The 15,110-nt window shown below is 43.1% G+C and overlaps 1 protein-coding gene across 3 annotated transcripts in view; it reads right to left on the minus strand.

Annotated features, from left to right (window-relative positions):
- Positions 1-8,765: 8,765 nt before the first annotated feature.
- CCDC88C (coiled-coil domain containing 88C) overlaps positions 8,766-15,110 on the minus strand; it is an 86,380-nt gene continuing 80,035 nt past the window's right edge. For 2 of the 3 annotated variants that reach the window (XM_052694024.1, XM_052694026.1), the window contains 4 exons: positions 14,480-14,548; positions 13,446-13,747; positions 12,297-12,512; positions 8,766-11,080 (listed from right to left, as the gene is read on the minus strand). In XM_052694024.1, the coding sequence (XP_052549984.1) occupies positions 10,064-11,080; positions 12,297-12,512; positions 13,446-13,747; positions 14,480-14,548 (1,604 nt within the window). In that variant the 3' untranslated portion in view covers positions 8,766-10,063. The remainder of the gene's footprint in view (positions 11,081-12,296; positions 12,513-13,445; positions 13,748-14,479; positions 14,549-15,110) is intronic. The other variant, XM_052694025.1, reaches the window with a different exon arrangement.

The following is a 15,110-nucleotide window of genomic DNA, read 5'->3' on the forward strand; positions in this document are numbered from 1 at the left end:
ATTTCCATGCTGGTGGAATGCATAGAGGAACATAAGCAATGAAATGTTATTAAAAAAAAAAAAAAAAAAAAAAGGAAAAAACAGAGAGAGGATACAATGACATTTACACAGCTTGGAAATGCTCCAGAAGTACCCATGGCTAACGTCAGAACCGGCATCAAAAATAACTCCTCACTGCAAACACGCACAGGGCTCTTCAAGGTATGAAAGGCTACCAGATGGCAGAAGCCTTCCTCTGCCAAGGCCTCCGACAGCTAAAATCATCTGCAGGGTTAAGGGACCTCTCTGAATTTGTGAGCAAAAACCTAGTATGACATACTTGAGCGTGGCCTCAAAAGGCCACAAATAGCACAGAGCTGCTCTTGGCAAGGCTCACTGTGCTGCTCAGAGACAGGGAGAGATGCAGACAGCAAACCTGGCTGAATGGGAGAGGCACAGGGCCTGGGAACACAGCCAGGGGCTGAATATCTGTGCAGCATTGAAGGATATGAAGGCTTGCTGTCAAACCTAGATGCACTGCCCAACGCTCTTCCTGACTTGCATTCAGTCTCAAGAAAATCGCAAGGATTGGGATCTTTCAGGAAACAAAGTAAAAGTCTCTGTCGGCAGTAAACCACCTGAGCTGCAGTTCTCAGTTGTGCTGAACTGTGAACAAGCTGAGCTGTGTGTTAGATATTGGATGCAGGCACTCAGAATACCCTGAAAGCTGAGCCTTGGCCATCAGGTGCAATATGTGTCCATGCGAGCATGCTGAAAAGGCATCACTGGAGAGGCCCAGATGGTAAATCAGGCCTTGCAAGCGGAGCAGAAACAGGCACTTCCACCAACCTCTTTTTCAAAAAGTACAGAGCAAAAGAAACTCCTGGGAAATCCTGCTTTGGTTTACTTTCATTCTGCTTTTCTCAGCATGCAGATGCTGTAGGACAGATTGTTGAAGTAAAGGGATTTGGTCATATCCTTCCCCTTACTTGCAGGGCATGGCCTTATCACACACAGCACTGGTACTTGGCACATCTATACAAAACTCTAACAGTGAAGAGAAATGACTGCTCTGTTGCTTTTATCCCTATAAATTATACAGAAGCTATTAGAGCTGAGAAATGGCAATTGTTCGGTTGTAAGGGCAATTTTTGTTTTTCACTTGCTTTGGTCAAATCATTTTAATGTTTGTGATGATTAAACTCCTGGCTTCCATACATTTCACAGCCAGAGCCAGCATGCCTCAAAAGGAATGAACCTGCACTGCATGTTTCATAGATGCCACAAAAATGCAGCAGGAAGGTCACCGGGACCTCCTCCTTCCTCTGGGGCCCAGTAAAGTGAACTGGGGCTGAAGGCATGTCCTGTGAGGTGAGACTGAGGGCATGGAGCTGTGCAATCTGGAGCAGAGCAGGCTGAAAAGTGGCTGCACTGCACCCTGCAGCTCCCTGAGGAGGGGAAGCAACAGGTGGTACTGGGCTCTGAGCCTGGAACCAATGGCGGGATGGGAACAGCTCAAAGCTGCTGAAACAAGGACCTGCCACTGCTCTTCCCTCTGCTGTCCTGGTACTACCTGGAGTTCACACAGGCCTGTCTCTGAGCTGCTGAGGGGCGGCTGTACCACAAAGCTGTACCACAAGCTGTACCACAGCCACCCGTGCAAGTGGGATCACTGCTGCATATTTAACTGCAGCCCACACATCCTGCTTTCCCTGTCCTCCTGCTTTCTCTTGTTTCTTTTCTTGTCCCAGTCATTGCTTCATCACACATTATTTTTAATCTCTTCCACAGGTCTCAGTTTTTGCTTGGCCAGTTCCCACAGGACGGATGCAGCCCTCAGACTCGCACTCCAGCTACCTAGGGAAGACATGTAGAACTGTGTTCTAGAGCTGATGCCCAGAATGGGCCAGCATAGTGATCTCAGCTCTGAGAGTTCCCAGTGGGAAATGCCATAGTTTAACATACACCTCACAAACACCAAACAAGCTCCATCATCCAGGCCCCATTTCTACCTCCAAGAGGGACTGAAGACTGAGGTGACACAGATCTCCCACAGGCATCCAGAGATCTGCATGTTCTGGTTCACAGTGCTGAACAATGAAAAGACAATTTTCTGCATTTCCAGTTCTATGTAAGGGCTATCAGAATGGATAAAAATTTTTGCCAGAATCTAGGAGGCAGAGGCAGTGAAATTGTTTGCAGTCCTCACAGCTGTTACAGAGTCCAAGCCGAAACACCTGTGCTTGCTATCTGTAGGGAGGCTGAACTTTTTTTACCTGGATCTTGTGCCACTGAAGACATGCTGGCTTTGATGAGTGACCTTGCAATTCTTGCTTTTGTGAAGGACCCATGGCTGATTGTGGATGCACTGGAGTAACCAGCTCATCTCACCTGGGATCAGGATCTCCCAAGTTGGGCTCAGCTAACACTGATATTCTGGTTAAGTAAACAAAGAAATGGATCCTCGCTCATGGGAGCTACATGTCGATAGCAATTCAAGAAGCTAAAATCAGTAACAAAATTCTAAAACAATGAAAATTGTGTGGAATTTATTGTTAAAAATATCTAACAGTGAACAGAGACAGTACTGCCTCAATATGCAAAAAATATGGTCCTTTTAAAATGCATCTATCAACTCATTAACAGTTTTAAGAGCTAACAAATTCTCAAAGAATTTTGATCATCAAATATATCCGCCAGTCCTAAAATGTCTACTCAACTTGTTCAAAAACTGTTCCAAGATCTTACATAAAAACCCTGCTACAGATAGTAGAATTCTACATTCCTCTGGATGAATACATTTTTGAAATACAGCTCAGTGACTATGAACAAGTAAACTTTGAAATTCGAAAACAAGAATTGAGAACTTGGCTCCAGACTTTGTGCAAATGAGCATCTTGTGCACCACAAATTCCCACAGTTGTTTGTAGCAGAGTATATTTTTTGCCTATGACTTGGCTATCACTTATTATGAACACATAGTGAAAAAGAGCAATAAAAGTGAGCTAAAGAAGGATGTGGGGAACAGCCACTATGAGAAGGCTGTGCCTGCACTGCATGAGGGAAGAAAAGCCCCTGAAATCAATGGCACCGCAGGAATAGTTGGGGAAAAAAAAAAAGCATGAAGCAGTAGAGAGAAGGGAATGTTTGAGTCAACAGTTGGACAGAGAAATAGCTAAGGAAGCATCAGAAAGAACTGAGAACAGAACAGATCAGGCATAAATATAGACCTGAAGGCTTGAGAATGTTACTGAATAAGAAAGCCTGGCAAGGGTGGTAAAGAACAGCAAGAAAAGGTGGCAAAAAGTGCTACTCTCTCCTCGCTGCTAGGCCATAGAATCATAGCATCATAGAATGGCTTTGGTTGGAAGGGACCTTAAGGATCACCTGGTTCTGATCACTCTGCTGTGGGCTGGTTATCTCTACCAGATTAGGCTGCACCAGGCCCCATTCAACCTGGCCTTGAATGCCTCCAGGAATGGGGCATCCTCAGCTTCTATGGGCAGCCTGTGCCATTGCCTCACTGCCCTCCTGAGTAAAAAGTTTCTTCCTAACATCTAACCTAAATTTTCACCCTTAAAATTTAAAGCCCCCTTGTCCTATCACTATTAGACTACTTTAAAAGTTGCTTCCCCTCCTGCTTATGAGTTCTCCTTAAGGATGCAGTGAGGTCTCCCTGGAACCTTCTCTTCTCCAGGCTGACCAAGGCCATCTCCCTCAGCTGGTCTTTGCAGGCAAGGTGCTCCAGCCCTCTGGTAATGTTTGTGCCCTCCTCCAACCTGCTCCAACAGCTCCACATCCTTCCTGTGCTTGGAGTCCCTGGCCGGACAGAGAACTCCAGGTGGGGCCTCATGAGAGCAGAGCAGAGGGGGACAATCTCCTTCCTCCCACTCCTTGCTGCCACCCCTCTGTTAATGAAGCCCAGGATTCTGTTAGCCTTCTGGGCTGCAAGTGCACAGAATACATGACTAACATTTACCTATCAGTGCGGGCACAGAAAGAAGAAAATTGGGACTAGAGCTGTAAGAAAACAAGGTACAAGAAGGTGAATTAAGGAGCAGGATATAGTTAATGATAATGATGAGGTGAAGAGTAGAAAGCTCTATCATACAGGAGAGAAGTCATGAGGGAAGAAAAATCAGACAAGATGGGCTGAGCCAGCTTGCAGTAGCTGGTTGCATTGCCTCAGCTGTAGGGTAGGATGTAGCAAGAATGCTCCTATATTTGCAGACGGCATGCAAAGAGTTTCCTGCTAGCACATGCGTGATTCCTGTTGGCAGAAGTGGTTTTTGAGGGCACGCAAAACCATTTAAAATATACTGTTCCCCATCAGACACACATTTCCCACTTCCTTTAAGCCCTTGCTATTCAGGTGCAAAAAAGCACTAAAAAGGCAAGAAAAAGTAGCAACTGCAGAGATCCCAGTCAGTGGAGACACCAAGGCAGCAGTGCACTGCACTACCAGTGCATCCATCAGATGCCGATTTGGTGCTGTTTTGCCCAGAGTGATCTAAAACTAACACAGTGGAGGAACCCATACCAGAGTCAGAAGGCCTAATGGAAATGGATAGATAAGCAGTACAGTCCTTCCCCCTAGACAATACTGTTAATGAAGTTTTCAAAGCATTCTACCTCTCTGCTTAATTTCCTTACGGACAAAAAAGCTATGACTGAATTCCAGAGACTGAAGAAACTGAAGGTTACCAAGCTTGCCTTAATTTTAGTTAAATCTCAGCTAAATCAACACAAAGCCTATCCCACATGGCTTGCGCCTGCCCTTTCCTCCATTTGCCTTTTGCACTGCTTTGAACAAGCAATATTTGTTCAGATAAAATTACAATTCTGAAAAAAAAAAAAAAGTTACCAGGATTTTCCCTTCAAAATCACTTCCCCTGTTTTCAGTGTTTCGCCCAGAGATGGCCAGAGGTGTCCTACAGCATCATTCTCAAAACTGACGGGAATTTTCTGTAGAAAAGAGATGCTGCAGCTCAGTGTCCTTGGGTGATGAGGAGCACAAACACATCTGTGGATCTGTAGGTATTTTGTGGGCTCCCAGCACATAGGCTTTGGATAACAAGAAGGAAAAAAAAGTCTCTATCAAAGATGCAGAAAAGCATTTTCATGGGTTTCACAAGAAACAGATAATTTTAGTCAGAGATATTTAAAGCAGCAAGGAAACATAAGCCTGTCGCATCCCATAACCCTCCAAGCTCTCTGCAGAATGGTAAAGCAATCAGGTTAGAAGCACTGCAGAATGCTCACTCTGGCCCTTCCCAGTCATACTTTCCTACTTCTTGCAGAAAACTCCCTCTTCCCTCCAATACAAGTCTCCGGAGATGCCTCAGCAGTCCACTGGGGAGTTGTGCTTCTCCATCTGGAATACCCTTTTTGAACTTTCATGCTTTCCCTTCAGCAGCTTGTTCCCAAACACAAGCACTTTACTCGGTAAAGTAAATGCCAGTAACATCTTATACTTTCAGTGTCTCAACTACCGAAAAAAGTAGTTGACCCAACCTCACCTTGGTGAGGCCATCTTTCTTTGCAAGTTTCAGGGATTTTCACATGGAGAAGGCACACGGTGTTCCCTGTGTGGCAGCCCAGTTCCATTCTGGCTCTGAAGAAGCCAATTCCTGATGCTGGAGAGCTGTTTCGAATTTACTTCATGCTGGTAGTTTAGTCCTCCCATAAAATATCTCATACTACAAAATCAAAAGCATTTAAGTGCTATATTAGACTGATCTATTTGACTCCATAATGGCCTACAACAACAGATTCTATCTACTGCTTTATTTTTCTTTCAGATTACCACAAGACATCCCTCTGTGCTTTCAAAGGCTAATGCTAATGCTGAGACCCGTTACTCTTCCTCATTCCAGTATGTAAGAACACACACTACATACTTCAGCATTGCTTCATCATCAGAGCTACGTTATCCTCATTTGTAATCTTCCAATAAAAACATATATTTTAACTAGGGTTGATCTGAACAGCATCTGAGAATGATACAGAGAGCTGAACTTAGTTTCCATGGCATTTTGTGCTTTGTTTTGGACATGTTTAAGTTCCTAGTTTCTGTGCAATTACCACCTCTTTATGGTCCTTAGCAGAAATCAATTCCCACCCAACTGACTAAAAAATGTCAGGGAATTGCTCCTCCCACAGATTCAGCAGGGGCAGCACCAGCACTGTGCCACTGCTCCCCGTGTTACTCCTTAACAGGATTCTTCACAATCCTCCAGATCTGCACTGAGCTAGGCTTTTTGTCACATGCCATCAGCTCACACTTCACTGTCACGAGCATCCAGGCTACCCTTTTAAATAAGACCTTTATGTTTTAGAAGCCTTTAAGCAGCAGCTTTGCTGCCTACTGTTCTCTTCATACATTCAGAGAAATCTTTGTGCCTGGAAAAACACCATTCAGTTCTGCAAAACTTGCTATAGCTTCTCTGTTATCTTCATCTCCTGTCAGTGCTTCCTTAATTCATAGTAAATTTCTTACTGTTTTCCAGCAGATGCCACTCTCTCTGTCCTCATGACAGCCCCTAGTACCAGCTTCAAAGACAGACCTCTGCAGTGCAGTAATCTATCTCTCCATTACAGCAATGAGAAATTAATCTGTTATTTTTGGTAATGGAACTAATTCACACTGCACTACTAGGTCCGGTTAACTCTGCCCAGTATGGGTGACCTGTAATAACATTCCCAGTTTTCCACTGTGCCACTAGGACCTGATGTTTCATGGGTAGGGAAACAATTATTAAACAGAAAATATATTATTATAAAACATCTTTTTGTGAAGCTTACCACAACTCAACTTTTAATTTTTTTCATCCAAGAATTCAAAACCACAATTCAAACGCCCCTGTCCCACTGGATTCAGGTTCAGCAGCACAAGGTTTTGTTGATCTCTCGCCCTCTCCCCACCCACTCAACCCACAGGCCGAGGGTCATCGCAACAAATTTTATAATAAATTCTATTATTTGTCTTCTGGCAACTTCATGTCTGGATCCCAATTAACTGAGATCAGGAAAGCTTTCTTTCCTTCTCAACCAGCTGAAGAATATCTGATAGGAAGGTGGTTTCCATAACCACCTTCCATCCTCTATGAAGGATATGGGCTTGAGATTTCTTGGTAAGAAGATACCTTAGAACATGGGAGTCCCCCAAGTACTTTGCACAGCAGCTGTTTCTCTTACTTCAGGCAGATACTGTTGTCATGCAGCTTGTTTCCTCACATTAAAGAGTTGTGCTGACTTCAGAGAAGGGGGCATTGCAAACAGCACAGACCCCGGCCTTTCTCAGAAAGCCATTCACTACTGGTGTCTGCCTGAGCGGGCTCCCCTTCAAACATGCATCAAACGTTTTCAAACATTTAATAGAAAATGGGATATACAGGCTTCACAACCTGCATACGTGGACTGAGACACTCCATTATCAAACACCATTACTCAAATTGTTACACTGAGAACCATTTGTGGCACTACTCAGCGCAGGCAGCCAGCACTCCCCATCCAGCAGGCATCAGCTGCCTTGTGCTTTCCACCCAGAGCTGGGGCAGCCTGGCACGGCTTCAGGCTCCTGTGCAGAGGTGTCCCCACTTCCCAAAGCTCAGCACACCAGGCCGTGACCATTTCACGATCATTCCCCTTTTCTTCTTGAAGCAAGAACCCTGTGGTGTTTGGGCAGCTCTGCCTCTGCCACTTCTCTCTTCCAGAGAAACCCCTTCCCAGCTGCTCCCATCTTCTCACGCCACCTGGGAGGCACCAAGGCATCAATGAATAGTTAAAACTGTTAGTTACTGTGAGCTGACTGCAAAACACCACCATTTGTCACAGCGCAACAGTCTCCTGTGACAAAACTTTCCTTCATGCTCTTGGGAGCCCCAAGGCCTCAACGCCATGTGCTTCAAGGAGCCAGAGGTGGCTTCAGTATTAACGACCAGTTGATCTGCGTTATGAAGTCCATGTTTAAAACCACCCCATATTTGAAAAGTACTACATAAGTATCGTTTTTATTCAAACTCACTAGGGCTGAGGAGATAAATAATTGTCAATGATTATAAAAGTGGCAATTAAGGTTTAAGCTATCAGGCAGATATTTACAGCAAATTGCATCAGCAGTAACTGACAGCTCACAGATCCGTCCCAGCCTGCTGGCAACCCAGGCGCACATCTCTACCAACGAGCTGAAACCAGAGAAACACCTGTCTTTCACCACCGGTGAGCAGGCCGAGAAGTGAATTTAACAGGGAACCTCTGGAAGAAGATTTTAGATTACCAAGAACACTCTATGTTAAAAGTAGATTGCTGTATAACACATCATTTTAGCACTGTAACTAAACTTTGGTTTGCAATTAAAATAGCAGAGAAGGCAGGAAGTTCCTTTTGCTATTGTCTTCACATTCAAAGATGAGTAATTTCTCACTTTTGTAAGGGATCCTGAGATTAGCTAAGCATGAAGCACTGCACAAATGCACGCTTGGTCAAAATGGAAGCATGCTTGATGCTGTCTGAAGCCATCAGGGAAGCTTACAAGTCTGATGGTCTGTCTACCTAGAAGACACTTAATTTGCATCATTCCTTCTCCTGAAGTCTTCAGCAATAAGGTTACAATTAAACTAAGATTTCTGATATGCCTTCTTTGGCAACATTATAAAAACAAATGCAACTCTGCTGCTCAGAGACATGAATCAGTGCTAAGGCTTACACAAAACATTGCAAACAGAGCTTCATCCAACACTGTGATCTTGGTATATTTTCCAAGGATAAAAACAATACAACATCAGTGTGTATTATTTTAATCTTTATTATAAACAATTTTGTCATTTCCAGAATGGGATTACTACAAACCAGATAACAAAAACATCCCTAGCTGAATCAATTTTAGTTTTCACTAGATTAAATCAGAACCAGAAAAACAAATATTACTGGGGGGAAAGGGAGGATTTATTCTATTTCAAGAAAAACAGCTTTACAAACATGAAACAGAATTAAAGATATGCATTTCATCATATATACATAAGCAACTGATGACACTCTGGAAAGAAACATACAAGGAACTTCCCTGGGCATAAATAGATTTAAAAGTATATCTTTCATGTGTATATAAAATTATTTTGCTTTCTCTTTTAAGCAAAGTTCTTGGAGACAAACAGATTTCTAAGATGGAATCCCACATTTCATTTAGGATGTGGGGTGCCACGCACACAGATGTAATAATACAATTTACACAGCATTCCTATACAATACTTGAGCTCCTTATATACATACTTACAAGTCACTTTTGTACACGAGATGTCACTCTTACAATTCAAACGACATCTCCCCTGAAAGGCTGCATTAGTTCCAGTGTTTGCATAAAAATTTCAAAAAGCAGCACCACTTGGCTTTCAGAGACAAGGATCCACTGAGCTGCAGCTACATGGGGAAGGCAGTGGGGTGGTAACACCAGCCCTTCTCTGTTTATACAACCCCAGTGGGAAAGGTTAGGATACGATCCTTGAATTCTATGCGTTACCTCTATAAAATGTGGCTGTGGCAAAGAGAACTGATTTTAACAGATTCATGGTTAAAGCCACACACTTTTGCTCTGCAGCTTTCTCTTCAAGCTACTTAAGCCAAGTATCTGGTTATGTCTTCTGGGAAGAAGTCTGGCCTTTGTATGACCTTTTCAGTATGGTTTAAGTTACTTATTAATGGCGGAGCTGGTTTCAGCACATGTGTGAATTACCTGTGAAACTCTTCTTTAATGCAGGTAGGAGGGGTGCACAGTGCAGCAATGACAGAGGACCCTGCTAAGCTTCTTCTGTAGATGGAAACGCTCAGCATTTGTGAGAAGCAGGTCCCAAGTTTGCTGTGGGATTGGGTCAAGCATTTCATTTCAGGCACAACAGTGTCAAAAGATGGACTGGGAGTTTGCTCCTTATTTTTCTTAATCATACTTTGTCCAACAAGAAAACAGTACCCGGAGAACATTCAGATCAGCATGCAGGTGATGTCTTTTAAGACCTGGCACAGTGTCTAGACAAGGACTACCTAACATCAGCAGTGCCAAACATATATACTACAAGCTGCACCCCACAGGTTACACGCAGCCATACTCATACCAAACTGTCTGCTGATCCCCCTGGGGGTCTGAAGACCCAGGAGTGCTGCTGGAGCTGCTTCCTCTCACAGGCTCCTCCAAAGCCCCACAGCTGCCATCTGGCAGCTTGCCCTGGCACTTGGTAAGCAGGACATCACCCTGGCTTTGCCCTAGGGAAGTATTTCCCTCAGTGCTGGTGGAAACAGCTCTGGCAGAGCCCACTGTGGCCACCTCCCCAGTACGAGGGGCTGGCTTAGGCTTAGTTTTAGAGGGAGTGTGTGGTGTGGGTGAGTAGTGTTGCCCAGGGTTCACTCGCTCCTGTTGCTGCACGTTCAGACTGCTGGTGGATGCGGTAGGTGAGGCAGAAAATTGGTGGAAAGAGAGCGGCCTCTCATCTTTTGGTGGGGCCAGGGAAAGGCGCCTTGCATCAAGCTGCCGACAGCGAGAATCAACACCTTGCACGGAACCTGCCATCTTCGCTGACTGGGGCCTCTCTCTTAAGGTTGCCTGAGAGCTTGTTGGTACAGAAGCTCTTGAAGACTGACAGACAGCATCCCTGCCCCCACGCAAGTCTCCTACTGACTTCTGAGGGCTCTCCTGCCTATACGCCTCTGGGCCGGTGGCTCTGAGGAGATCTGCAGATGCTAAGCTGAATGCCCTGCTCAGTGAGGTACTCCTCCTGCCGACCGACCCAGGCTGCTGTGGCTGCGCTGTCTGCCGCACAGCACTGGTGGATTGCTGCTGTGGCATATGAGGAGGCTTCAGGGGGCCCTGGGAATTTGCCAGAGGCTCAGGTTCGACTTGTCTGAGGTTCGGCTTCATGTAATTTCCAGGCTTAGCTGTTCTTCCTTCTTCACCAGTGACAGCCATCTTTACAGCTGGAGCAACGTGACCAGCGGGCATCATCTTGGCAGCCTCCTTTCTTGATGGCTGAACCAGTGGGATCCCAATAGCTGAAGGCTCATTTGCTTTCTTAAAATAATCACTCAGCAAATCCTCTCTGTTACTGGACGTGTCCTGTGAAAAAATGAGCATGTGTTACATTAATGACAACACCTTCTGTGCAAAGAAACAAGAAAAGCTTTTCATTCAGTCTTCCTTCTCACTTATTTCAAGAGATTCAAAACCACAGATTTTATATTTAAGTGTGGAATAGAAGACACAAATGCTTACAATGGATATAAATTCAAATAAAGGGATAACATGCTCATCATAAGTAATTGTGACAGCCTAACTTGCCAGGCTAATTGTCATAAATCTGAAGACTTTTCACTTCACTAGCAACCTGGGCAGCAGCTTTTTTGCTTCCTATCACATCAGCCACTATCACTGTAACATTATTGTTGAAAAGATTGAAATCTTCTATTGGTTTCAGCAATATCCATGATGTTCTGTCACTTCCCAGAATACAGTTCCTCTGGGTAATACTCTGTGATATCACAGACACAAAAAGCAAAAAAAAAAAACCTTGCTAGCAACATAAGAAAGTTTCATTGCTTTTGCGTTGGATTTCCTCACCTCTCCCAGTCAATATGCTACATATGTTAAAAGGTGCACGTACTACATAATGAAACGAGCATTACAAAACAGAAAAATGATTGCTTGTCCTCACTTTCAACTTTCAAGTCAGACAATTAACCTGGCAGTAGAAGAAAATGAGTACTGCATATTTCATGGGGATGGTCCATGCAAATAAAAAATGGTCATGTTTGATCAGCTGTCACTGGACTATTAGTATGAAGCATACTCATAATATTTAAAGCACATGCTGTCTTCATGAAAAATGCACTGACACATGCTCAGGATACATATTTCCTCACTCTTCTCTAGGGAGCATTTTAAAGCTGAATCTATTCATTTAATTAAAGTTCCAACCATTTCTTCCAGTAACAAAACTCATCTGCTGCAAGTGAACACTATCAACAGGAATAGCAGTTGAAATGCAGCGGGAAGATTTCTATGCTCAACTAAATGTTACAGTGTTAAGGTCATTTTTACTTCACTTCGAACTGCTGTTGTGCACGTTAACATTACAGAATTACTCATTCTCCAAAAACATGTGTTTATGAACAAGCAGTGGAAATACTTTATGAGCAAGTAATGGCAAGTAATCTGGCAGCCTTAGTCTTTAAGTAAAGCTGAGAGTTACAATATGCTTTTATAGGTATTAATATGCTAGCAAAAGCTGTGGTAAGTTGGAAGCTGTTGCCTTCATAGCAAGAACAATGGATACCCTGGGGATATACAGTGAAGTGGATCTCCTATTTCCCCTGTCTGTTCTGTCTCTCATGCAGTCAGGACATGAATGAATGAGGAGTGATTCGAGCGACTGCGAAGGCTCCTGACGGAGGGAAGGACATAGGGTGTAGCAAGAGGGATACAGTGCATCAGCTTCTAACAGAAATTGGTGCAATGAAATCATTTCACTCTCATCTAAACTGCGTCGATGCTGAAAAGGAACAAGGATGACAGGGTGAAAACGGAGATGTGGTCAAGTAGTCATAGACAATAAAAATCAAATTTTAAACATGTCTAAAAGCTATGAAAATTATTATAACTAAAAAACGAGAGGCATATTTAAGTATTGCTCTGAAACTTCAAGGACAAGAATTTATTGATGTCACAGAACAGTACAGCTCTGCTGATTTCAACACTGTTACCAAGGCATTCATTAAACAGAAACACCCGTTCACTTACATTTCCAGGGAACTGTTCTTAAGATATTAATATGCTTAACACTGCACCACTTCACTACTCTACAGTGTATCTGAGCAGTAAACAAATGCCATGAAAAAAAAAAAAAAAGCCTCCTTTCTCTGGCCAAGCACCTTACAGTGTAGCATATTCTTGCAGTGGCTGAACCAACAGAACAGTGTCAGCATGGTGAAGGCAATGGAAATTTCCTTTAGCAAGAAAAATATTATCAATGCCATGATGGCCTTTTCAGATCAGAAGACAATTTCATAACTGCATTCTCTATTGAAAACTACCGTTAGATTTCATTTCCAATTATATTTAACAGCTAAAAATCACAGAAAACTTATCTATTCACAGGGAAGAATAGAATTCAAAACTGATGATATAATACAAAAACTCAAAACAAGTATTTGCTTTTAAAAAGCCCCAGTTCAATACACAATACTTGCAGTAAGTTATCTGTATTACTTGCCACAGCCAACACAGCAGAATAAATGAACAAGCGCTGCGTAAAATTAATCTTAATTGTTATTAACTAGTTAACTTTCGAGTTTCAATATGCAAAATTCACAGTTCTCTAGAAGTTTCACACTTACAAACAAGGATCTTCTGTTTCCTGGTTTTCCTATGCCTTTATGCCCCTCGATCAGCTTTGAGCAGGTTAGTGGCACCAAGAAGTACTTACGCTTGGTGGAGGTAGCTTGTTGCTCTCTTCCAGGAACTCTTCCAAGGTTACCATCTCACTGCCAGGTGAGGCAGAGCGCTGCCTGCCTGTGTAAGACTGTGATGGAGCACTCTTCTGAGGTATATCATAAGAGATCGAACCATTCCTGTGGAAGGAGGACTCATATCTGCTGCTAGGGTCTACGATGGCAGAAGCAGAGTGAAAGGGATAGTGGTCTCGGAGCAAGGCTGGCACCTCTCTGCTCAGCACCATATCTTCACTGCTGAGGCTCTCAGTTCTACCATGAATATGATCTAAGGAACCTGCAAAAAAATCATGAATACGATGACTTTTCCCTTTGTTCAACAGATTTACTGAGGTAGGAACATTACGACATAGGGCTACTTCCACACAGACTAGGTGGCATTTCTGTCACTACTTTCTCTTCCCACAACTCATAAAAAAATCAGGATTAGTAAACGTCTTATTTTCTTTGAGTCTCTATGCTAACCAAGCACAGCTACTTGCCCAAAGAACAGGAGTAATATAGTTAATCCAGGAGGCCTCTTTACCACCTCTGCGCCACTTGATCTCTCAGTCATGGCTATGTGATCTGAGTGCCAAAACCTGGCAGTGGGAAAGCTAAAAGTGGAATTTTCCACAATACTTGATCTCATTTACCCTTCAAAGACTCAGAATTTTAGCAAGTCAGAGTGCACTGATTACTTATACAAGCTGTGTAGAGGAAGAAGTGCAGAGATTTGTTGCTGTAAAAAGAATGTGAAGAGTAGCCTGTTACTTCCCACAATATGATGCCAGTCAGACTGAGGCAAACCTAGACTGCCTGCCTTAAAAGCCACCACTTGCCAGAATCAGTCTTAGAAAAATACTTCTTGCCAGTAGTGTTTTGATTCCCAAGACAGCCATGTCCAGATTGTATAATCATTAAATTTCAAAACAGTCTTCAAGTTTAATTGGAAGGAAAACAGCACTTTGCACACAATTTCATGTAATTTCACTTCCTGTTTGTTAGAACTCAGCTGTAAAAGTTTTACCTTTCAAATTGAGTGGTGAACTACTGCTGGATGCATTTCTGCTGCTCTCTAGACTGCTTGGTCTGGACACTGAAAAACAGGAAACAAGCCTTTAACAAACTGAAGTTCTTTTGCTTTTCTACAATAGCTGGGTGAGTCTGCCTTCTGAAAATAGGACCTGTACAACCGAGTCGCTCTGAAAACACTAACAACATGATATACAGAGGATGAACAAAGTCTAGACGAAGTAGAAATCATTCCCATTTTTCAAGTCAAGTTGCTCAGGATAACTTCATTTTTCTAACTTTTATTTTTTGCACCAAAAAAACATACTTTTACAACAACTATAAACAAATTAACACTAATATTGAGTAAGTTCATATCGTAATCTGTCTCTCAGCTCATTTCTTTGGAGGAAGCTGGTAAGCAGCTTGCAAATTAAGTCTTCTGCAAATCTTTGAGCAGGCAGTGCTGCTGTTAGACCATTTCCACCATGTATTCTCCCTTTCCCCTCTATATATACATATATAAATTCATTTTTTGATCTACCTCCTTACAACACTGTTCAGAAAGATCAGCAACAAATAGGTACAGGATGCATTAAAGTGTCTGCTGTTGAGGCAAAGCAATTTTATTTCAATGTCAGCATTAC

The sequence above is a fragment of the Tympanuchus pallidicinctus genome, unplaced genomic scaffold, assembly GCF_026119805.1.
Source record: "Tympanuchus pallidicinctus isolate F22 unplaced genomic scaffold, pur_lepc_1.0 scaffold3, whole genome shotgun sequence".
NCBI lineage: Eukaryota > Metazoa > Chordata > Aves > Galliformes > Phasianidae > Tympanuchus > Tympanuchus pallidicinctus.